The 25529-nt window shown below is 32.7% G+C and overlaps 3 protein-coding genes across 4 annotated transcripts; 1 reads left to right on the plus strand and 2 right to left on the minus strand.

Moving 5' to 3' along the window:
• The first annotated feature begins 6415 nt into the window (after positions 1 to 6415).
• LOC105135119 (uncharacterized) lies at positions 6416 to 13286 on the plus strand. The gene is made up of 7 exons (XM_011039839.1): positions 6416 to 6930; positions 7525 to 8322; positions 9421 to 9776; positions 10989 to 11200; positions 11938 to 12194; positions 12291 to 12469; positions 12646 to 13286. Exons 1-7 carry the CDS (start codon positions 6666 to 6668, stop codon positions 12730 to 12732), a joined length of 2154 nt encoding a protein of 717 aa, XP_011038141.1. The 5' UTR covers positions 6416 to 6665; the 3' UTR covers positions 12733 to 13286.
• A 3045-nt stretch (positions 13287 to 16331) lies between these two features.
• LOC105135171 (uncharacterized) lies at positions 16332 to 17216 on the minus strand. The gene has a single exon (XM_011039925.1). The coding sequence runs from the start codon at positions 17214 to 17216 to the stop codon at positions 16332 to 16334; it is 885 nt and encodes a 294-aa protein (XP_011038227.1).
• A 1346-nt stretch (positions 17217 to 18562) lies between these two features.
• LOC105135120 (histidinol-phosphate aminotransferase, chloroplastic-like) lies at positions 18563 to 24693 on the minus strand. Of its 2 annotated transcripts, none has more exons than XM_011039841.1 (10): positions 24564 to 24693; positions 24100 to 24363; positions 23251 to 23334; positions 22917 to 23071; positions 22726 to 22823; positions 22398 to 22506; positions 21568 to 21725; positions 20177 to 20319; positions 19849 to 19989; positions 18563 to 18934 (listed from the first exon to the last, which is right to left on the minus strand). In XM_011039841.1, the coding sequence occupies exons 2-10, from the start codon at positions 24355 to 24357 to the stop codon at positions 18803 to 18805; spliced, it is 1278 nt and encodes a 425-aa protein (XP_011038143.1). In that variant the 5' UTR covers positions 24358 to 24363; positions 24564 to 24693; the 3' UTR covers positions 18563 to 18802. The 2 variants fall into 2 exon arrangements, with proteins under 2 accessions (XP_011038143.1, XP_011038142.1); XM_011039840.1 differs by having other exon boundaries at positions 24476 to 24692.
• Positions 24694 to 25529: the final 836 nt, after the last annotated feature.

Raw genomic sequence — 25529 nt, forward strand, 5'->3', positions numbered from 1 at the left:
TGGGCTGGGCTGGGCTCGCCCAACCCAGCATATAAATTAGTGACTGGGCTCAGTTTAGCCCCACAGGAGCTGGGCTGAGCCCAGCCGGCCCATCCGGTCACTGGCCCAAACCAGTGGCTGGCTGGGCAATCAGCTGATGCACGCGTGAAGCAACTTCACGCGTGCATCAACAGTGCGAAGGTAATTGCGAAGGTAATTAAGTTACCTTCGCACTGTTCAAATGTTAATTTGAACGCAGGAGCAAACTACAGAGGAGAGTAGGTATACCTGTTTATGGAGCGTGCGAAGGAGGCTGCAACGTTGAAAAGGGCTCGACTTCTTTCTGTTGATGGTGATAGAGGATAGGGTTCCTCCGCCGGTGATTTTCTCCTTTCTTGTTCGGTTTCTAGTGACCCTCTGTTCTGTTTTTTGGTTCGTTCCTCTGTTTCGGGTTTTCTGTTCTTGATTCTCTCTTTTTCTGCTGTTGGGTGTTGTTCTTCTTTGTTTTTATGTGGAATTTTTCTGGGTTCTTTTCTGCTCTGCTCGGTAATTCTTGGGCTGTTCTTTGGTATTTTTCGGGTTTTCTTTTTTCTTCCTCCCCCTCACGCCTGGTTTTCTTCTCCCTTTTATAGAGAAATTGGCTCTGCCCCAGTCCTGTCTTTGCAGGACTGTGTTATGGAATCCTTGAACGAGATTATTGGCAACAGATGTTATCCAAGATCGGGTTTGTTGCAGATTATCAGCTCCCCTGCTGAATCGGAAACTTCCCTATTGACTCGGGATGGAGAAGACATGGCAACAACAGCGTTTTGGCTGGAAACGGGAGTTTTCAATTTGACCCCTGGGCTTTGGAAATTCGATAATTGGACCCCTTAATCAATTAAAATTCCTTTTAATTTTTTTCGGTTAATTTCAATTAGATCCCTAAATTGATACGTTATTTACACAACAGTCCTGAATTTCTGAACTATTCAATTTAGTCCTTGAACTTTACTTTTCTGATAATTTTCTCTAAACAACCTCCAAACTTTGGTATTTTTTCAATTAAACCCCTGATTCTTTTAATTAATTAAATCAAAATTTAATTAAGTCCTCAAACTCATTAATTCCTCAATTTCTTTTAATTTAATTAATTAACTTAATCCCAAGCTCAATTAAATATCAAAATTTATTAATTCTCCAATTAAACCCTTGATTTAATTAATTAAACTAGTTAAATATTTAAACTTTCCAATCATGTTATCATTAACTCAAGTTGTAATTCATTCTTCATTTACTTTTTATTTTATCAACAAGCTTTAGTAAATAAAAAAAATCAAAAATTTGGTTATGACAATAATCGAGGACATTTTAATGTTTTTTACTCCACGATTTACGAGCCGTGAGAGTATAAAACACTAAGACCAAAAAATAAAATTTTAAAGCACTCTAGATTTCTAATTTTGGTCCCTCCTCCTTGCAATTTACAAGTCGTAAACTCTTGAAATACCAAGGGAAAAATGAGCTTGTAAAGCACATTGAATCTCCTTGGATTTCTTTCTTAATAAATTTAGTTAGAATCAAACTGAGAAAAACTTATGGGATTAGAAAACACCAACACCATAACAATTATAAGACAAACCAAACACCAAACAGCTTACCTTAGGTTGGGTGTACTAAGGGTGTTAACACCTTCCCTTTACGCAATCAGTCACTTACCTTAGAATCTCTAAAAGACCAATTAGGTTTCCTAGTGACCATAATACTAGGTGGCGACTCCCTTTTACATAAAAATAAAACTAAAAAATCCTGAAATCAATCAAGGATCGTTGCGATGCCGCGCTCCGCCGCGAAGGTGCGACAAGGATCAAGATAAAAAAAAATTCATATTAAATCTATAGTGAAATGTGAAAGCAAACAGTATTTTTAGGCTACATTTGATTTCTCACATGGCTTAGAGTTTCTTATAATTATAGTTTTTGCATTTATTACTATATATTTTCTTTTTTTGTTTCATAAAGGAAAACATCTAAAATTTAATAATTATAGATAGGCTAGATGTCTTAATAGCTTTTATACTATATTATTTCCTTACACTACACTGCGGGTTAGATTAACTCTTTTAATATAAAAAACCAAAATATTTTCTAGTAGGAAAAATATTTAAATCGTGTGAGAGTTGATTTAATATAACTCGATCAACTTTACATGTCCAAAAACAATACATAAAAATATTACAAATATAATTTGACTAAAAATAAATTTCAAGACATTTGTTTTTTCTAAATATTGAGACAGAAATATATATGTTAGATCAACCTAGGTCGATCTAGATTAATCTTTGATCGAGATTAACCAACCAAATCTATAACTCAGGTCATAAGATAGAGACAACCCTATATAAAATAAATCAAAATAAATTATGAAACTTGATTTTCAATCAACCAAATGTTAAATGTTGAAATTGAAAAAAATCAATTTAAAAAAATCTAGAAAAAATAACTTGAGTCAATCTAAATTAATCTATCTAACTTGCAACTCGAGTCATGTGACTAAAATAACTTCATAGAAAGAAAGTCGAAATAAATTATAAAACTCAATTTCTAATTAACCTAATGTTGAATGATAAAATTTAAAAAAAAAATGAGGACAAGAAAAACAACTTTAATCAATTGAAGTTAACCCTCCAAACTCATGATTTGGGTAATAAGATCTAAATAACCTAAAAAACAGATAAAAAAATTATGAAAACTAATTTGAAATTAACTAATTATTAAATGATAAAATTGAGAGAAAAATCAATAAAAAAACTCAAGTTAATCCTCTAAACTCGTAACTTAAGTCATGAGATCAAGATAAAAAAAAATTAATATTAAAAAAAATGAAAAAAACTAAACTTAAAAAAAAAAACATTATTCAAGTTAACATTGAGTTTCCTCCTAAATTAGTTTTTGTTAATCATCATAATGATTTCATAAGTTAAAAAACTTTAAAAAAAAGATTTTATATTTTTCTCTCTTAGTACTTTAAATTTCTTACAAGCGACACCTTGTCAATTCAACTACAAGATTACTCTATAAAAGTCCTTTTGATCATTGAAGAAGCGAGATAATGAAATATTTGGTGATTTCTACTCATGTATTTGTTTATATATATATAATCAAGTGTCTCAATTTTTATTTGAAAGCTTGCATATAAATTATTTTTTAACTAGGTGTATCTCTTTTTAGTGGTGTGTTTGTACCTTTTTTTTTTTTTTACTGCCTTCCAAACTCTAAGGGGTTGGCCTAATGGCTTTCTTGACTTTTTAGCTTTAAACCTTAGAGCAATCATCAATAGAGGTTGTTAAATTTATCTGAATGTTATCTTATAATGTGAGATAGCTATTTATATAAAAAGAAAAAAATTATAATAAAACATAAATCAAAATTTGAGAATAAAATAGGAAACAAAAAATTAATAATTAAACCATCTTATGGTTTAATTATTATTTTTTTGCCTCTACTTTTTCAAAAAATACAATTTACATATCAAATTTATAAGTTGTATAGCACCTTATATCTTTATATCTTCATTAACACGTGCTAAAATTAAACCAATGAAAAGAGTTTGAAATATTTACAACATTTTCATTATGTTTGGATTTAATAATAAGTTTATTAAATTTATGAAGACTAAGCTAGAATCAAGAGGCCTATTAGGCCTATATCCCAAAAAAATAAATCAAAAACCTATGTTTTCTTTAAAAAATAGATAGACAATGATAAAAATTCTCAACTTACAAGATGTTTTAAACAAAAAAACAATGCCTAGTTTTGCCATTCTTGTAGATCAAATTTCATTTCTTATCATCCATATAGGTTCAATGTTCATCCTTTTAATGATCTTGATGAAATCTTTATTTTTAAGGATAAGCATCAGTTTATATGTTTTTCTCATTTTAAAAAAAATGAATCGATGTTTGGATTTTAAAATTAAATACGGGTTACGCCTATTTTTAGTAGTTTTTCATGAAAATTCTTGTTTAGAGTCAATATCAACATCTTTGATGAGTTTTCTACTGTTAAGGACTTGTGTAATTTTCATAAAATAACTAGAAATTAAAAATAAAAATAAAAAGGCTAAAAAAATTAGGAAAATTATGGGTAATCAAAACAAAAAAAAATTAAAATAAAACACAAAGTAAGGTAATCTTGTATAAGAAAGGATATTGTAAGGATGACAATGTTCTTCCCTTAAGCATAACTAATCTCTTACTTGAATCTTTGGAACCAATATATATTTTAGAATTTCTAATTTTTTTAATTATTAGGCGACGACTTTAATTTTTCACAATACATCGAGTCCTTGTTGTAATATCCACCAAGGTAAGACAAAGGATAACAACTCCACTTGTCTATAGATCTCTCTTCCTTTCAAATAATGATGATTAACAACAATGATAATAATTATAACATGAGTATTTTTTTTATGAAAATAGATTAAGAGAAATAATAATAGCTCTGAGTAAAAAAGCAATACCTAATCTCCACCAAGTTATATTTTGAATGTAACAATGGTATGAAGGAGTGTGAAGTATGCATATATGGCTTAAAATTTACTTTAGAAATAAGGGTTAGAAAACTTGATGTATACAACAATTCCATGTTGATAATGTGCCAAGTGCAAGGTGAATGACAAATCAAATATGAAAAGTTAAAATTATATCAAGAGTATCTCACTAAACTTGTAAGGAAATTTGAAAAAGTTAAGTTTGCACACTTGATTAAAGATAAGAATCAATTCGTAGATGTTTTGACAACATTGGCTTCCATAACCAAATTTAATTGTCAGATTTGAGTATAACCGTATAGAAGTTAAAAGCTCCCCGTCTTATATTTGTTTGGCTGGAAAGAAACGAGAAGAAAAGTCATTGTGTCATGATATTAAATAGTTTATCCAATACTAAGAATATTCATCATAAGACATCTAAAGTAGACCAAGATATTAAAAAGTATGGTAATAAAATATTATCTAGACAAGAAGATCCTATATAAAAGTTCATTCAATAGGACTCTAATAGAATGCTTAAATGATGATGAAGCCTAGAAAGTCCTACAAGGAGTTCATGAACGAATATGCTTGACTCGTGTAAATGGGTATATAATGGCTACATAGATGCAAAGATCAAGATATTTTTGGATGACTATGAAAAAAGACTACATATGATATATAAAAAATACCACAAATATTAAGTATATAATGATAAGATCAATGTACCTTAATACCTTTTATTCAATATGGTGAAACCTTGATCTTTTTTAAAATAGGGATTGAGCATTTTCATACCAGTCAACCCAAAAATAAGTTACACATCATTTTATTTTGATGACAATTAACCACTTCACGAATAGGTATAAGCTTATTCTGATATGCATGTGACCTAAAAGATAGTCAAGCAATTTTTGAAAAAAAAATTGATTTATCAATATGTTGTCATAGAAAATATTGACAAACAATTTCTAGAATTTTAATAGAAAGATGATTGTAGAGTTATATAAGATATGAAAAAACAAACACTTGAACTCATCTTCATGCAGGCTAAAAAAAACCAATACCATGAAATCTATCAATAAAAACATCAAGAAGGTTGTTTAGAAAATGATAATCACTTACAAGAACTTTTATAAGATGTTCCCCTATATGACTCATACACAATGTACTATAGCAAGGAATTTAACTAGAGTCGGTCTATACATATATAGAACAGAGATAATGATACTTCTTAAAGTATAGGAAGAATTTTCTTTGTGAGAGTCTTAATAAAAGTTAAAATAAAACATTTAGAATGAGATAAAATAAGATACGAAAAACTAAACATGGTTAGAGAAAAGAGTTTAGTTTCTATTTATCATAGTCAATTATTTACCATAATTAGTGTTTGACTTACTATTAAGATTGAGCTATAGTTTTATTAGTAGTCGGTTATCATTTTTTTACTTTTGTTATTCCAGTCAAAACCCAACAACATAAGTTTTCTGAGAAAAAAACATGTCTATTTCCCCAAGTTTGTTTTCAAGTCTTCTTGGTCTTTAATTTATTGTTTTTGTGGATTTAGTCCGAATCTTTCAAGTTTAATATCTTGCTTACGTAATCATTTCATTGTCATCCCTAACATTATAATATATGTTTATGTATGTATGCATGATCATCTTTGCTTCCATGATCATTTCATTATCATTCCTAACATCATAATATCTGTTTATGCACGTATGATCATCTAAGCATCCAATACATGACTTCCGGCCCTCCTTCGAATGTTACCCTTTATCATGTATGTATGTATGTATGTATGTATATTCATTTTATGATGGATAGTGTATGCAAGGCCCACCACACCAGAATTTCGACCCATGTTAAATTAACGTTGATGAGCATTTCGCTTGTTGAAAAAAAACTCTTCTCCTGGTTAGTATATATGTTTTTTTAATTAAACAAATATTAAAAAAATAAAAGCCCGTCAAATAAACGCACCAAACATGAATCTGCACCGCTACACTATCGATCACGCACCCAAAATGAATCGAAAATTCCCCAAATCTCCCTCCCTTTCTCTTAAATTTACCAAACCATACCCCTCAAATCTCTCTCTCTCTCTAAATCTACACACAGATACACGAAAAGAAATTTGAGAGAACGTTGTTGTTATTATTGTTACTAATTTGCAAATGTTTTATAAAATGGCGCAGTACAGGCATTACACAAACGGCACGTCGGATCACGTATCAATCGGGATTCGTGCGTCGTCGTCGTCTAGCTCGCAGAAGCAGCAGAAGTTGGGTCGGATAAGAAGATTAGGTTACCGATCCGACAAGAATAGTCGGGGCGGTTTATCGTTGGTCGGTGCGGTCATTGTGTTTTTGTGTCTTGTCCTTATTGTTACTGTTTTAGCTTACAATTTCCTCTCCACCAATAGTAGGAGTAGCAATGAAGGTGTGTTTTTATTTCCTTTTGTTTTGTTTGGCTTCTGAGAAAGTGTGAGAAAAATGAGAAAAAGTGAGAACGGAGAGCTTATTTATTGATTTTGGAGTGAATCAGAACTTAGTCTGATTTTAATTGAATTACATATTGTAGTTAGTTAGTTAGGTGCTACTAAAAAGAGAGATTTAGTGCATCGATCATTTTTATTTTGTTTTATCATTAAATTTGTTTGTATGGTTGCTGAGAAAGTGTGAGAAAATGAGAGAAAGTGAAATTGGAAGCACAGTGAGCATTGTGTAGTACCGAGAGCTGATTTTGATGTACTGTAGTTACATTGTAGTTAAAAGTTTTTGAGTTTAGCTCAATTTATTTTTAAATATATTCTTAATGTAGCTAAATTAGTAATTGAACTGTGATTAGTAAAAATTGAAAGGTGGAAAACTATTATTGGTGCATACTTACATGAAGTTTATTTGAGTGTAGACGGTTTTTATTTGTTATTTGGATTTTGAATAAGTGAATCTTGTTAAGGATGTAATTATAGTAAGGATTTTGAACAAGTGAATCTTGTTAAGGATGTAATTATAGTAAATGTTTTTGGTGCAGATGTAAATGATAATCGTGTTGAGGGTGATGAGATAAAAAATAATGATTTTCTTGCAAATGTTACACGTACTGATAGTATTAAAGTTCTTGGGTTTGGGCAAGGTTCGGTGGGACATGGAAGGGATTCTAGGTATTGGGATAGGGATGATAGGAGAAGGGATGAAGATTATAATGAGGATGATGTTGACAATGACAGCAAGCTTTCCAGGGATGATGAATCTAGGGAGAAGGGTCATAATTCAGTTGAAATGAAGAATGACAAGGAGGACGCGCTAAGAGTTGAAGATAGAAAGGGAGCTGGCTTGTATAATGAAGATGGGCGCAAAGAGTTGAAGATGTATGAGAAAGAGTACGAAGCTTCTTTGAAGAACACAGGAAAATTGAGAAAAGAAAATGAGATAAAAAATCTGTTACTTGATGATGAGGATAATGTGGATCAGAATGGAGCAGCTGATAGTGAGAATGAATACGATGATGGTATAGATTCTCATGATCGTCACATGGAAGAATATGGTGGTGATTCTGAACCTAACAAGGAGGACCGCTCCAGTGAACAAACGGTTCATATTGAAGATAATAGAGCATCATCTAATTTCATTGATGCTGAAACCAAGGATGAAAATATTGTCAAGGACAATCTGGAAGATTCCAGGAGTTTGTTAGAGAAGGGTTCTTTGAATTCTCAAAATTCGGATGATGGTGACACTGATTCTCAAAATGTCCATAACATTGGTGGTCATTCTACAAGTAAATCCCGGTCAGATTCAAAGAAAAAATCAAAGCGCCGCAAATTTTCTGGTAATTTCTATATTTTTCTTTTTTATGTTTGCACGCAAAGGCATAAGTGTCACACATTGAAACCTTGATGTCAAGAGAAGTTTTAATATTTCCTTATGCATTTTGCTTCATGTATCTTGTTTCTGGATGCTATGATAACGTTATAAAGGGGAAATTTAGTATATAAATTCATTTCTTTGCATGTGTTGTCTAGAATGTTTAACCCCTTTTTATATGCTAGCCTTCCCCAACTGTCTATATAATGTTATAATTTTTTATCTGAGACATGGTTTGTGATTCTGCAAACAAGTCCATTTCTTTGTACATGTGGCATGTGGCCAGGCAATAGAGTTTGTCAAGGATAATGCTTTAATTGGTAATACAGAATAGGGATCAGCCCAGTTTTAGGAAATTTTTCTTTTGTCTGTTTGGAATGGTTTGTTTGCACTGAACATTTAGTTTTGCTAGCTTGAGTGTTCACAAATTAATCATCAAAATGGACTTTTTACATGCTAGTTTAAATATATGTGCATGATATATGTTCTTTTATGTGTCTACGGTATATGCTTAAGCCTCTTTTCTTGGTACAGAAATTTGATTCCTGGCTTAAAACAGATGGAATGGTGATGTTGGAAATAGATTTACTGGAGATGTATTTCAGAATTAGATCAGGATTTGCTTAATGAAACTAAGCAAAGCAGAATTATGAAAATTGATGAAAAGAATGGCAAGCCAGAGATATATGAAAATGGGTCAGTAAAAGGAAAAGTGGACTAGAGTTTTCTGGAAGGCAATTTGTCATCAGGTTATGGTCTGAATGGATTTTTTTATCTAAATATTGAGAGACAAATCCAAAGAGAATGTCAAGAACCCCCAAAAATGTGCTTGGGATAAGATTCAAGTAGAGGAAGTTTCTTTTCTTGTGCTTTTTTTTTCCTGGTAAGAAAATTTTTACTTTGCCTTTTGATTGACCAAAGCCAGGTGGTTTGATGAAATCCTGCTGTCCAAGTTCATGGTTGATTAGACTGTCTGATGGATTTTTTGTTTGTCTTTGTTTGAATGACAATTTGGGCTCGTTTTGATTGGAACAATTTTGTCTGTCATGCTTGAATTATTCAGGTTCCTCTTGTGGGATGAAACTTCTAAACTCTACTACAAGGCTTGTGGAGCCTTTTGAAAGTAGGAAGTTTGCAAGATTTTCCTTGCAGTATACTGAAATTGAGGAGAAGCCTGAGGGACAAGAGCAATGGGAGCCCAGATTTGCTGGGCATCAGAGCTTGCAAGAACGGGAAGAATCTTTTTTGGCACATGATCAAAAAATAAACTGTGGTTTTGTCAAAGGTCCTGAAGGATCTTCAAGTACAGGATTTGATTTGGCAGAAGATGATGCAAGTTATATAAGTAGATGCCATATTGCCGTGATCTCTTGCATCTTTGGGAATTCAGATCGTTTAAGGTCACCAGCAGATAAAATGGTACTTGGACCTTTCATTTATAAATTTAAGTATATGGAAATATTTTGTTGCATAGCCCTGGCCCTAATCAATTTCTGCATTATCACTTGTTAAGTTTGCTATGGGGGATTAATGACTTTGAAATTTGTGTGTATTTTGAGTTGTAAATTGAACATAGATATAGTTGAGTGATTGCAAATATACATGGTCTCCCTTCATTTGGTTTTAAAGAGAAAAATATACTTGCTCAGTACCAACTAGTTGATTGCTAATACATGTATTTCTGTTTTCATGCCATCTGCTGAAACCGTAAGCAGGTCTTGACTCTGAAATTTAAATGTATGGTCATTGATTTTTTTTAAAAAATTTTGTAATGAAAAAATTTGTATGAGTAATGGAACACAATTAAATGTTGGAGAATAAGGCATCCACTGATTGGAGAGTAGAGATCTAAGGCAATTAAAATTGCCCCTTCCAGTCTTTTGGACTTGTGATGAGAAATTCCTGGTAAGGCCTCCACGATAGTATGATAAGGGAGCAGGGGGGGAAAACAACTATTTGTTCGAGGGAAATATAAATTAGCATGTTTTGTGTGCTGTCTTCTGGTCATAAAAAAAATGAGGCTTTTCTATAAGCTTGGAACAAGATGCACCATTTAATCCCCATAGGGCATCTAGGTCTAAATTAAATATCATATGAAGAGGGGGGGGGGGGGGGGGGGGGGGGGGGTGTATTGATGTCTTGTGCTTTGTTAGCTTTATATATCCATGATCTAGTTACTCAAGTTTTCCTATCTTAGTTCAACTGTTTGCTACCTTTTAGTTCTCTATCTTTCAGTCTTTATTTCTCTTAGAAATGTGTGGCATTCCATGGTCTTTTATGAATGATATTCAATTAAGATTCCCTTTTCTTTTTCCTTTTTGATGGACTGTAGCTCTTTTTATGAATGATATTCAATTAAGATTCCCTTTTCTTTTTCCTTTTTGATGGACTGTGGCTCTTATTTTCCTTATCATGCTCTTGATGAGCCTCTTATGCCATCTTCCATGCACTTTTTCCTCTCCACTGAGATGCTTACAAAGTTGAATCATCTTGTGCGATGCTTTCTATCATTGGAGATCAAATTTCATTACTATCTTGCTTTCTATCATTCTGGAGACCAAATTTCATCACTATCTTGTGATGTGTGCTGTGGAACCCGATTCTGACCATAAATTCTTATCCTTCTTTTAGGTCACTCGTTTATCAAGGAAAAATGTCTGCTTTGTGATGTTCATGGATGAAGTTACTTTTCAAACACTTACTTCAGAAGGCCTCATTCCAGATAGAGCAGGTTTTGTAGGTTTATGGAAGATTGTGGTGGTGAAGAATCTACCATATAATGATATGCGGAGAGTGGGTAAAGTGCCAAAATTGCTTCCACACAGGCTTTTCCCTTCTGCAAGGTGAGAATCAGAATTGAATTGTTGGTTTAGTAATATAATTAATTTTTAAATGCCCTGTGATTGCTGTTTGTGCTGTGGAGTCTGGAGTGAATTTAATGACTGAACTTAAAGGAAAATAGAATTGGAATAGTATTTGTCCTCAAAGAATAAGTTACAATTTGTGAGAAACTGACTGCACTTTAGATCACAAAATATAGTTAAGCTGGCCCCTCTCATGGATACCTTAATAAATATGATGGAGGCGTTTATATTTAAGTGGTCTTTTGTATTGGACCCCTTATTATACATGGCTTATTATTATTATTATTTGATGAATCGTATAAATTGTATTGAGTGGCCTGATCGACAAAAAGATCAGGAGGCAGAAGATACACAAGGCCATTCATTTCTTGCTTTATAAATATATCCAGTATTGTCATCGAGGGACCTCTAGCAACCATGGTTCCAACACTGGTACCACCAGCAGCAGTATAGTCCTTCTGGAACTCTCATTTATGACATTTAAATCATGATGTCTGAAAGATCTAAATTGGTATTTATATACTATCGAGTACACTATTTCAGTGGCATTTTATGGTATTTTTTGCACATGGAATGGTTCACACCAAACAACTGTCCAGGATCCTCATAGATTGTGGTTCATCATTCTGGTGACCACTGCTTAAACAGTTGTGACATTGAAAGTAACAAGTGAACTAATAATTGTGTCTTATATTCTGCATATAAACGTTTTCCAGGTATTCAATCTGGTTGGATAGCAAATTACGTCTTCAAGTTGATCCTCTTCTAGTTCTTGAGTACTTTTTGTGGAGAAAAGGCCATGAATATGCCATTTCTAATCACTATGATCGCCATTGTGTATGGGAAGAGGTTGTTCAAAATAAGAAACTGAACAAGTATAATCACACTGTCATAGACCAGCAATTTGCTTCTTACCAGACTGATGGGCTGAAAAGATTCAATGTCTCTGATCCAAACAAGCTTCTTCCCAGCAGTAATATTCTGTCTCATAGTTTTCAGGTTGAACAATTCACTCCTGATCTTTATTTACTGTTTTTATTTCTGACAAGATGTTTTGTACTGCCTATAGATGTACCTGAAGGGTCTTTAATTGTGAGAGCACACACTCCAATGTCAAACCTATTTTCCTGTCTCTGGTTCAATGAGGTTGATCGCTTTACTCCTCGTGATCAGCTGAGTTTTGCTTTTACATACCAGAAATTGAGAAGAATGAATCCTGGCGAACCATTTTATCTTAACATGTTCAAGGTGAAGAAGTGTATCTTTTTTCTCAGATTTATCTCTGCTAAAGTGAATGAAATCCTTAAATAGCAGCAAATTTTCCAAATAAAACAAGTAGTCATAAGCTAATTTTCTCCCTGTGATTTACAATTGTAAGAAATCTAGAAACTACTTTTTTTATCATGATTTTTTCTATATTGCAGGATTGCGAGAGGAGGGCCATAGCAAAGTTATTTCGTCACAGATCAGATGAGAAGCGAAGTACTCTTCATAAAGAAGCAACAGAATGAAACACGTTGAATATATCTTTCGCCAGATGACCATGTCTGTACATTAATTTTTGCTACACTCAGATTGGGAGCCTGACGGTGGTATGTGTCCTAATGCCCCCCAATATATTGCAGTAAAAGTGATGGTTGGCTATCATGTTGTTCTGAATAATTGGCAATTAAGGTGTGAGGAAAGCACAAAGCAGAAGAAATGTTTTATTGGCGAGATTCTTGGGGTGAGGTAATACTGCTGCAGTCTCTCTGACTTAAATTGAATTTATCTCTGTGGAAAAGAAATTTGTGATCTAGTTTGCCTTCCTTTTAGCAATTCAATTCTCCATTTATTGCTTCATTTCTTGGCCAGCAATGCATCCGTTGCCTTTTGTACTATTAAATTCGCTAGAGCTGCACTTTATCCTTCATTGATTTAGAAAAAAATATTTGATTTTCCCTACATTATTGGGTATCAAAACTGGTTATTGTTTGTAACAAATTTTGATGTATAAGGAGGCTTGTATGGTATACACTGTTCTTTTATAGAAATTGCAGTTTGAAAACTCAAAATTTACTTATTTTACATTCCTCGCCCAAGATGTGAATTATGCATACTGCTTGGATTCTCCATTGTCATCACTATCTTGTAGGAAAGGACTGAATCCATTATTAGTTGCTGAAAACATGCTTGGGTTATTGCTAATCTGCGACTTATTGAAGCTTCATTTTATATTTCATACTGCTATGCTTTACTTCCAAAATCAATTTTTTCGTAATGAAGAAGATAATGTGATAGTAATTGTTTTTTAAAGTTATATTTATTTATTATTTAAAATTTATTTTTAATATTAATATTTTAAAATGATTTTAAAATATAAATAAAAATTTGAAAAAAAAAACTTCAAATTTACTCAAACGAGTGCTATATAATTAAACATAAAATAATAATAAGTCAAGTATAATTTTTAAAACCTAAAAAGCTTTTCATGTGAGAGAGTATAATAGATTTTATTATAAATTATATATGAAGACATTTTGTTTAGGTTTTAGGCTTTGCTCTTCACTTCTTCTAAACTAGGTAATTAGGTTTTTTTATATTCTCGAGGCTGCATCAGCGCAAGAGATTTGTCTCTGATGGGTGTTTGAGGTTTCATGCGTGGAGAGCAAAATGGACAGAAGTTGGCGATCTGTTGGCAGCAATTTATGGCGAATGTTCTCAGCCGACAACATGTTGTTAAGATCACTTAAGAAATCAAGAAGAAGATGAAGTAAGAACAGAAGGTTATTAGCAGAGAAGAAAGAAACGAGATCGAATTTGGACTGTAATCTATTTTCATGTCCAATACAATCCTTGCCATGCGTTTTTATAGTAATCTATATTGACTACTAACATATTACTCTAACTAACTCTAACTGATTTAACAAACTCTGCTAACCAAATGAGCTCCAACTAACAAACATAATATTAACAACCAAACAGCAGGTTGCGCACTTCTGATGTCTCTTCTTCCCGCTCTTTCTCGTTAAGCTAGTAATCTTCTTCTTGTTGTAGTTCTTCCACTTTCTGTCATCGAGGTACGCATCTTCTTCTTGTTGTAGTTCTTCCACTTTATGTCATCCTTGTACGTAACACATGTAGAAGTTATAGCATTTGCTCGTATTTGCAAATGTAGTTCCCCTCCACAAGCTATCGATGGAACAAACTATTTCGAGCTGCTACATTATAAGCAGCATAGTCTAGGGTGTCGTGAGATACTCCCCTTGTCTTGTGAGGTGCTCTGTTCGAATAATTATTCACGCAAAGCTGTTATTTTCGTTATTTTGCAGTACGATTCAGATCCCGCTACTTGTAATTGTTATATGCCAATGACAAGGAAAATATTCTTTAACAACTCTCTGTTTATGTTAAGGAGCAAAACAACTCGAAGATCACAATATTGTCCCAGCTATAGTTCCTCAAGTGCCGGTGATATTAAGGTCTGGCATTGGATCTTTCACCGGCCTGTTTATATAGATCAAGTACTAGAAATTCTCACTCAATTCTCTTACGAAAATCTAACTTGTTGAGGGAGGTTTTGAGTCGGTTTTTGAAAGGACTCTAGCTGATGGCATCAAAATTGCAGTCAATTAAGTCAATGGTATACCCAGAGTCAAGAAATCGTTCCTCTCAGATATTGAGGCAATTAGCTTCTAGGATTTTGTGCTGAAAATTCTCCTTGGCTTCTTTTTTTATGAATACATGTCCGAGTGGATCTTTCACAAAACCTGTGAGTTTGTTCTTTGGTAGCAGAGAAACAAAATCAACCTTCGATATAGATATAGCTATGAGAGGTGCCTATTGATGAAATCATGATAAAACCTGCCCTAGTAATTTTATTTATTTTTTCTAGTCAGGATGGTTAATAGCTTATGGTAGCTTATAATTAGTAACTGTAAAAAGTTTTTTTTTTTTTATGATAATAGAAAGTCTTTGATATATAAACAAATTTCTTTAAAAAAAAATATAAAAATATTTTAGAAAAAAATACTTTGAAAATATATATGCAGCAAAGAATTTTAAAGAGAAAAGTCTGAAATGTAATTTTACCATAATAGAATTTAATGATATATAAATATTTTTTATATCTATATTAATATTTGATAGAAATATAGGAGATTCTTAAAAAACTTTTATACACAAAAAATACAAAAAATATATGGAGATTAAAATTTAAAATATCAAATATAATTGAGTCATTTTTCTATATTAGACCTAACAGAGAAGTGTCATCCTCCTGGGCATATCCAAGTATGATAACTATCTCCTTGGATATGCTAAGAAAAAATGGTCATTCTCTTGAACATACTAGGAGAGGGTAGTTATTAATTTAAACTTGTTGGATCGTCATATTCATCTTTTCTGGTTTTTTATTTGTTTATTATTTCATATCTAAACAATAACTTAGTTATTTTTATAATTGAAATAGTAAAATATATAAAAAATTAGATTATTAATTTTATTTTTATATTGGTTACTTGCTAGAGAAAGGAAAGGAATGGTAATTCCTGAAGCAAAAAAGCAATGGCTTTTATAGCATTCCAAATGAGCTGGATGCTAAGCTAGACTTCTGGTCATGCATAGGAAGAACAAGCATGCTTGAAACAGCCAGTTAGAAGAACACCTAGCTTCTCAAGCCACATGGAAAGCAGCACCCATTTGACTAATCAACATTCTTCAGCTTATGATATTTGGAGTCATTGAATTATACAGCTAAGCCTATTCAAATGTGTATTCTAGTTAAGTTTTCCTGTGGCACAAGAAAAGGCTTCCGCTCAGTTTGGAATTGCACTCCAAATTCTTATAAAAATTTAAAATTATTTTGCTTAAAATTATTTTTTATATATATTTAATGATTGTTTTGATATATTAATATCAAAAATAATTTTTAAATAAAAAAATATTATTTTAATATATTAAAAAACATTTTTAAATATAACTTCTATTACACTTTCAAACATTCCCTTCTTCAATCAACAAAATCTCGACCAAAAACCTCAAGCACAAGACTTTTTCTTTGTGGTTTAATGTAATTTGAATCAATGTTTTAGATAAATATATAGAAAAAAAAATTCTTGTCAGAATTCTTCTAGCTTGAAGCAACTAAACCTAGAATCATATTCCTTCCTTTCACTACCTCTTGAAACAGCTCATTAACAACAGAATCAAGCATTCCAAGGCCTTCCTTCATAGCCAGGGAACTATTCTGCAGTGAATCAATGGTTTTTTTCAACTTCTCTTTATTCAGAGGCACGCCACCATTCAGAATCTGAACTTTAAATTCCTCAACTGCGCCCTCTACCATTTTAGTCTCGACTAGAACTGGCCTTGAGTTATCCTTGACACCTTGTCGCTCCTCGAAGAAGCAACAAACAAGCTTCCTCAGTGAAGATGAGAATAGCTTTAGTTGAGGAAAATCTCTATAAACCTCCTCATCCAGTTCTATTGAAACTGGATAGAATATTGCACAAAACAAGAGCAAACAGACAGTATTCATGGTTCTTCGTACAACATTTGCTGCACATAATCTATTATCCTTGGTCTTTGTTTTCGGTCTTCCTGCCTTGCATAGATTCACATTTTTCCAGTTCTCAATACCATATAGCTTCAGCCATTCTCTTTCTAATTTCTCAATTTCAGTCATAATCATGGCAGAACCTGAATACCCTTCATCAGAAAATCTTTTAACAGCAACATCAACTATTAAACGGTACCTGTCCATCGTAGAAATGGCTGATCGCAGAACGTTACAAAAATCCAGGATATGTAAAGAATCTTCCATGTACTCATCCATATAGTTCCCCCCATCCCAGAACACGGGTTCCTCAGACTCCTGAAATATATCAAGAAACTGAAAGTGCATCTTCCTGAGGAGATTTGTGGCTTCTGAACACCATCGAAGGGATAAGGAGTTTTCGGTTAATGAGGATTCTAGGTTCTTGATATCTTGAAGAAGAGAGGAAAAGGAGTTCATTGCTTCATCAATGTGGATAGAAGATGGTTTTTCTCTGAGAAAAAAAGGAGAAAAACACGCAAGATACAGTACCCTTTTCATCATGTAAGGCAAAAGTTTGTGAAACAGAACCGTTTCAAGGTGGTCTTTATACAAGCCTTGTTCACTTCCAGAGGAAGATTCAGAGACGAAGCATCAAAACAAGAAGTGGGGACACGGATATAACAGTTCAGAACTGTGTTTTTCAAAAGGAAGCTGACTTAATACAAAGGCCAAGTATTCTTACATTAAATTTTACTTATTCACTAATCAAATAACATAGAGACCTTTTTCACATGAAGGAAAGAGCAGAAGAAGAAATTTTACATATAAACGGCATCTACATTAGCTAAAAAAAGGAAAAAGGAAATAAATTAAAAGCAGATTTCTATATATTTCCTAAGATTTTATAATATTTTTGACCCGTTCTCCATCACTGCCTCATCACCTTAAGCTGGAAAGTAGAATAAAATTGAGCCCTTTTGGTGGGATTTTTTAAGCTTTGTAGTATAAACGATAAGCTATCTTTCCCTCCCTCAAGTGGAAAAGAATATGCCTCTAGCTCAAGTTCTTCACGAGAAGGCAATCTATACATGTTTCGTTTCCACTTTTGGCATACAAAAGGTCTCAAACCTTCCTGCATACAAGTTAAAAGCCTGTTTATAATTATTACAGTGGTTATTATTTAAAATATTTTTTATTTAAAAATATATTAAAATAATACTTTTTATTTTTAAAATTAATATATCAAAACAATTTAAAAATATAAAAAAATAATTTTAATAAAAATTAAAATTTAAGAAAACACAGTTTCAACCCCGTTCCTGCTTCCTAATTCCTAAATGATGTTTTTTGTTTGCCCTAATGCTCAGTTATTCTCAAACAAGCTTTTCAATTGCCAATATTGTTACATCCTTTATCGAATCAAGTTCTGGGCATAAACATCGGTTCAATGAAAGTTTTTGTCCTCTGGGAATTTTGCAATTTTGGTACGTAAAACCTAGTGATTCTAAGAAACAGAATCGGGTGGTCCTTAAACCTCTGGTTCCGAGGCAGAATCGATCCCTATATTAGGTTATGATTTTGAATAAGTCGTTTTTACACATTGAACACGTGGCACGCTCCTATTGACCACAAATCTAAATGGAGTTAGTCCCGAAATGCTTCTTTACACTCAAAACACTTCCGAAAGGGCTAGCAAAGACGTCCAGTTACCATCAACTAATGCGACGATGCCTTGCTTCCTGTCAAACGTCAATGATCAACAACTCTACCATATCTATGTAGTCATACACAAACAACGTCGTCTCGGGACTCAAATTCAAGTAACTAGCAGTCAAAACACCTCTTTATGGGGGAAAAGAAAAGGCAATAAAGCAGTCACCAGCTTTTTACGACGTGGGAAATCCATAAGCTTTTGGAATTCCATAACATTCACTGGCCATGAAATTGCAATTCCAGTTTGTTACAAAATTACTCAAAAACAAGGGCCAAAGAAATACCGTGTCAGATACTCTATTTGATCAGGCTTCCGAACAGGTCCTCTTAACAAATACATGGTAAGTAAATCAAGAAAGGCGCTTAAGACACTGCATCAATATATCTGTTTGTTCAGGCTTCCCAACAGATACTCGAATGAAACCCTTCAGTTCTTTCTTATTGTAGTGACGGACCATCACTCCCATACTAGCAAGATCGTCCTGCAATACACGTAACATCTCAGCATAAAAATGTTCACAACACACACGAGGGTGGAATTTAGCATATTGATAGACAAAATCAAACAATTGACTCATGACAATACTTGCAACATTAACCAAAACACAAATATTAAGAATATTGAGGTTTAAATTTTAATGTTACAGGAGCAAAATCTAACAAGAGGCCTAAATTACAGTTACAATATGTAGAGGGATTTTCCTTCCAATGGGGAAATCCTTCTAAGTAGGGAGTGAATACAAGTACGAAATTAAGTCAAGTGTGGGATTCTTTTATGTGACTTGAAGTTGAGGTTTCTTTGTGCCAACTGCATAAAGGACACTTACGCTCAAATCACACAAAGGAATTCCACAATTGACGAAACTCCCTACTTGGGACGATCATCTACTACAAGGGCATCCTCACTTGATGCAGTTCCCTACCTGAGACAATCTATTTCCTCACTTAATGCACTTCCCTACTTCAGACTATCTCTTAAACGAATTCCCTACTTTAAGAAAAACCCCCCAACAAAATCGTAAATATAGTTCCAGAAATGTTTCTAAAGGTCAAGCTATGAGCTGCTATAATTGAAATAAGATATAATATATAAATTATCAATATCTATACTTTGCACGTTCATTCAGGTGAAACCAATAAAACAAATAAATCAACCCATGCATGTCCATTTTCCACACAAGATACTCAATTGAATAAGATGTCTGTGTCCTAATCAGCAACCTAAATTTGAAAGCTCATCACTAACCTTGGCATTGCTGATTAATTCAAATCAGACAAACTTCATTGAAAAAAATTAAGAAAAAAGGCACCCAAAAAGTCAAAGCTAAACATTATACAATGAATATTGATTGCATATTCGCAATGTGAGTAATTGCCACACAGTACCAACACATACCTTGAGCTTCTTAGCATCCATTCCAGATTTAACCTCACAAAGAATGAAATTAGAATGAGTTGGAAATGGTGTGAGAAATGGCACTTCCTGCAGAAACTTAAAAAGTCTTTCCCTCTCTTCTACCAAAGCATTTTTGACATCCTGTAGATATTGGCACTAGTGTTACGTATTGCACTCAAGCACAAATAATTCTGTAGAGATAGGCTCACTAGTGTTTTATATTGCGCTCATGCACAAAAAAGCAAACGTAAACTTTATGTGTACTTATTCAAAGCATTCTATATTAGTAAGCATCACATAAAGCAAAAAAATGTAAAGAAAATTCAACCTCAAGGTATGTAGGGTTCTGCAATGCTGCACATGCAGCAACTTCAGCAGCAACAGAAACATTATAAGGTTGCTTAGCTCTCCAAAGATACTCAATGATGCTCAAGGGAAATGCTCCATAACCAACTCGGAGTCCTGCTAAGCCTGCAATGGCATTCATTTACAAGGTGAGCTTCTGATGTTTTTAAACTTCACCCATCCATCGACCAATCCCAAAGAACCAGCCCAAAAGAATAAAAAAGTGTCAGAACACAAAAACTTATGGAAAGACACTTTTTTTGCCAAGGAAAAGAAACTTTTTGGATAAAACAAGCTCACATTTTCTGACCAAAAGCAAAATAGTATGGGGAAGAACACAGTCTAAAGCCAACTATGATGTTATTACATATTACACATTGTGCCAAATGAGCCATAGGTCAATTGGCATGTTTCAACCCTAACCCCTCCTTGGCTCTGATTTAGCATCCTTGTAAACCCAAAACACATGCATGCACAAGCTTATAATTAAGCTGAAGGTAATTCCTCTCATGCATTTCCACAAAACCAGAATAACATTCAATTTTCACTTTGTTTTGCAGAAAATTTCCTTTCTTCCAGGCTTCGCATCATATTGCATTATTCACTTACATGAAGCGTATAATGCATGTAACCTTCTATTTCATTGTGGTATGGCACAGATGACTATTATTGTTTAAGTACCCTCCTTTTCAAGAGAGGATCTGTTCTCCAGGACCTTGAGTGCATTACATCTAGTGTGTCATTAAGCTCAAAACATCATCCAAGTGAAAAATGTAAGAGTGTGTTGATTAGGTGAAGCACAATTAAACATTTATATTACAGGTATTTAAGATCCTTTTACTGAAAAGTGGTAGAAAATTCAACTCTTGCCTGAAAATTCTATCATGCAAGCTATGGAGCATGTGCAAAGTCCCCAATGAACAAATACAATGCATGGGATTGGGATCCCATGTACCATGGCAAACAACCTTGCTGACAATGAATTATTATTCAATCATGATTGTCAGGTTTCCTGATTTGAAAATGAATAAAGTAAAGATGCTCCTGTTCTTAGCATAGCAACTATGAAACCAAGGTGACAGGTTGTTACATGAATTAAAAAATAGCATGATAAAAGTTTTTTTTTTTCTTTTAGATATTTGCATCGCAAAGCAAGACAAAAGAGGGCATCGCCTTTCATTATACCCCACATTCTCTAAACCTTATGTCATACTGTAACTACTACAATCATTAAGAATTATTTTTTGTGAATTGAAAAGGCAAATCATCATGAAAAATTTTTCCATCCATGGATTCAATAATCAATAGCATTGCATGTGTTATCTACACTAAACTTCAAGTTTCTACACATAAATGACTTTCCCACAAACAAACCTGCTCTTTTGCTAAATGTCCGTAGAACAATTAAATTATCATGCTTCTTCACCCACTTCATCCTAGATTCCAGTCCTGAAAATTCAATGTATGCTTCATCCAGCACCACCAAAATCGGAAGCTCAAGTATTTTCAGAAGATCTTCATCATTTATTATGCTGTAATGCAATTAATAGCATACAGATAAGCAACAAACGAATCTAGAATTTCAAAACACAAAGGAGTACAGTTTCAGAATTCTAGGTTTGAAAAATTCATAGATACATTGCACAGCCTAACCAAATAGGAAAAGTAAAAAATAAACTAAAATAAAAACTGAAAGAGATGTACAAATGAAAATTGGACATGTCTACAAGAAAAGTAAACGCATACATCACAATCCAGTAGAGAAATCATGATTGTTTAGACTTTTTCTCAAACTTCATGAAAGCTATACCAGGCAGCCCCAACACTTAAGTTAGCATCCATGTCAAATGACTCACAACAGACTAAATATTTTTGTATATATTTACTTCTTTTATACAGAAAAAGTTTCTCTCACACTGAAATTTCAAAAAATCACATTAGCAAACTGCACTGCACAGGCTCTGGGAACTTCTTCAATAGCCAAAACTTGAAGAGTTGAAACCTTTACTATAACCCTACTTTTGAAAAGCTAAAATGCATTAACACCAAATTTAACAACTTATGGACCATTGAGGAGATGATCACTTGATTACAAAAATGCAATGCCAATCATCAGGCCGGTTTCCAGATACGAGCTGGAAAAATCAGATCATGTTAAATTGCAACATAATGATGCATGGTAAAAAGAAACATGTAGAAATTACCTCCCATCTGGATTGTTTGGTGATGTTAAGAATATGCATTTGGGTTTCTCCTTTCTAACAGCATCAACTATGAGATCTACATTCAAGCTAAAGTCTGGTTTCCTCAAAACTGAAAAGGTAAGATGAAATTTAATGAGCAAATATATATATATATATATATATATATATAAAGGAACTCAATTACTGAAATGCATAAATGCAAATTCTAAGGGACTTGATATCAATAATAAATCCAGGGAATGAATTTCAAAATGATCAAATATGAACTGGTAGGTTCAAAGAAAAGAATGACCAAAAAAACAGTAAGAACTAGATAAGCCTTCTTTACCCTTAGTTACAAGTGCACCATTAACTGCAGCATCAAATTCATACATTGTAAATGTTGGAGGACAGTCTACAATCTTGTCACCAGGATCCAGTGTGCATCTGCCAAATGACGAATTGACAATGGGAAAAAAAATGGAACTACTGGCTGTTAAAGCAAGAGTATACTCTATAGTATAGGGCTTCCAAATTTACCGCATAATTAGATCAATAAGCTCATCAGCACCACATCCCACTAGAATGTGATCAGATTCAAGGCCAGAATCTATAGCAAGTGCCTCACGTAATCTACGGCTTTCAGGATCAGGGTATATATATGGGAATTTCAAAGTTCCTAGAGCTTCAAGTACCTACAAACAATCTGAAATTGTACTCAGGCAAAAAAGGAAATCATGCATGCTGTTGTAACAGGCTGATCTTTAATGTTCATCTAATCTAAACAAAATAAAAGCTCCACAGAATCTTCAAAAATACCTAAGGTATTTTATTTTACTGGATTTAAATAATGTATAATAGTTTAAGAACTTGCCTCTGGAGGTGGACCATAAGGATTTTCATTTGCATCTAATTTAACAATATCCTCAGGTTTCCTTCCTAGTTGCGCTGACAAAATCTGTAGTAGAGGAGAAAATCAAATAAAATGGAAATTAAACCATGAGTTTGTATAAATGTACATCTAAGCATGTTATAAAATAATTTGCTTTCCCAACCATCATATGGAAGTAACTCATAACTCATTTAACTTGTGTGTTTTGCAAAAGGCTTTACCATTTCAAATGTTTTAACATTTTCACAAGAACTAATCAAAGTTATTGCAAATACAGCCACCTAATCAGAAGAAACAGAGAATTGGAACCGACAAGGACTAAACTTATTGATTATGCTACCAGAGATTATAAATCATAGGTGGTTAGGAAACTTAAATGTCAGAAGAACCAATCAAACACAATGCACACAACGGATTTGGTAGAAACAAGCTGAAATTATAAATCATAGATGAATAAAATATCTGATTGGATATGCGGATAAGAATTTATGCTCTGGGGTTTACATATAACTCATAATTGTTGTTATAATTAAAATGAGAGGGGTTTTTTTTATTAAATATATTCTTGGATGAGTGAAGTAACTTTCAATCCAGTTGAACTATATTAAGAATGGTTGAGGAATCAATGTTAGCAACAACTATGTATCTGTTACTTCTCTCATTGAAGAGATTTCTGACACTTTACAACATTGATCACACACCCAAATCAACATAGCCACAGTCAACTGAAGATTTATATACATATATAGAAAAATCTTCACTAATGTTGTTGAGAACATAATGGCAAATTAAATCAATAAAAACAATCACAAAAGGGTTAGTCCAACTTACCTCAAAAGGCAAAATGGATTGATAAGGAGACAATTTCCTCAAATGGAAACGAATAAACGAGTCACCAGTCACATTCTGTTGACCCTCATTGACATGCTCTACAGGCACAGTAGAAGTCATGGCAACAACTCTTCTGTGATTGCCGTTTCTTTGAAATGAGCAAGTGGGTCTTTGAGGCACCAAAGCTTGGTGAAAATTGTTATTGGACTTGATCAAGCAAAGAGAAGAGACAGTGTTGTAGATATCAATCACACCCATGAATGTCTGCGTATAGAGAAACAGTCTCAAATTAAAATCTAATAAAAAAAGAAAGCACTTTGACACAAAAAACAACAAACATATACATTTAGTGAGAGAAAGGCAGTGATGGGCTTACCTGGAATGGAAAAGAGAAGGGTTAAAGCTTGAAACTTTGTAAGCGTGATAACTGGGGAAGAAGGCAAAACCCTAGGAGTTTGATATACCTTTTGGTTTTGTCCTAAACGTCAGCAAGACTGCAAGTGGGATTTTAAGATTTTTGCCTGTCCAGCGCGTCCCCTTTGAATCTTCTGCTTAGAATCATGTTTTCCTTTTTCTTTTGTTAGGTTTAGAATTTTCAGATTCCCTTATTTTATTTCCAAATATTTTCCTTTTTGAACAATAAAATTTTTTTTTTTTTTTCAGTGCAGAGCCAAATAAATATTTATTTAGCAGTGTTTTAGAGGATATTTTTTAAAATATTTTTTAAAAAATATATTAAAATAATATTATTTTATTTTTAAGAATTTATTTTTAATAAATTAGAAAAAATAATTATTTAATAATAAATAAAAAAATTATAAATTTAGCATATTAAAATAATCTTAAAATAAAAAATATATTAGAAAAAATTAAACAATGTCGAACACCGAATAAGTTAATTTTTTTTCTGAGACCAAAATTCTTTATCCTAGTTTTTGCCATGTTACCTCTGATGTCAACATGAATATGGATGTATGGTGGAATGCAGTATAAATTACATTTTTAAAAAATTTAATTTTTCAGTTAAAAATTAATTATTTTATATTTTGAATTATTTTAATGTGTTGATTTTAAAAATAATTTTAAAATATATATATATATATATTATTTTAATAATTTCAATACAAAAAATTACTTTAAAAATCAACTCAACTGTAACAATACTCTTGAAGTTTCAATACTGATAAATTTTTAAATAGATTTATATGATAATTGATAATATTTTTTTATTTATTTTTCTTAAAAATACACTTTCTATTAATTTAAAATATTTAAAGGAATTTAATGATTTTTTATATTAACTTCAAGATTTGGATTTAAAATATTAAGGAAAAGATTGAATCTCATTAATTATGATATCAACTCGTTGAGGTTATTAGCAATTTAACGTATGACTTGATGATATCGACATTATTATGTTAACTGGACCG

This window comes from Populus euphratica, unplaced genomic scaffold (genome assembly GCF_000495115.2).
Source record: "Populus euphratica unplaced genomic scaffold, PopEup_1.0 scaffold55.1, whole genome shotgun sequence".
Taxonomy (NCBI): Eukaryota; Viridiplantae; Streptophyta; class Magnoliopsida; order Malpighiales; family Salicaceae; genus Populus; species Populus euphratica.

Bases quoted from the DNA above. Each gene is read 5' to 3' on its own strand.
- LOC105135119 (XM_011039839.1), top strand. From the start codon at position 6,666: ATGTTTTATAAAATGGCGCAGTACAGGCATTACACAAACGGCACGTCG. The intron at 6,931-7,524 runs GTGTGTTTTTAT...TTTTTGGTGCAG, and splicing joins TAGTAGGAGTAGCAATGAAG to ATGTAAATGATAATCGTGTT. The intron at 12,195-12,290 runs GTAATATTCTGT...TACTGCCTATAG, and splicing joins AAACAAGCTTCTTCCCAGCA to ATGTACCTGAAGGGTCTTTA.
- LOC105135171 (XM_011039925.1), bottom strand. From the start codon at position 17,216: ATGAACTCCTTTTCCTCTCTTCTTCAAGATATCAAGAACCTAGAATCC.
- LOC105135120 (XM_011039841.1), bottom strand. From the start codon at position 24,357: ATGGGTGTGATTGATATCTACAACACTGTCTCTTCTCTTTGCTTGATC. The intron at 23,335-24,099 runs GTAAGTTGGACT...CCTCTACTACAG, and splicing joins AATCCATTTTGCCTTTTGAG to ATTTTGTCAGCGCAACTAGG. The intron at 20,320-21,567 runs GTTTGTTTGTGG...ATGCCATTGCAG, and splicing joins GACATTTAGCAAAAGAGCAG to GCTTAGCAGGACTCCGAGTT.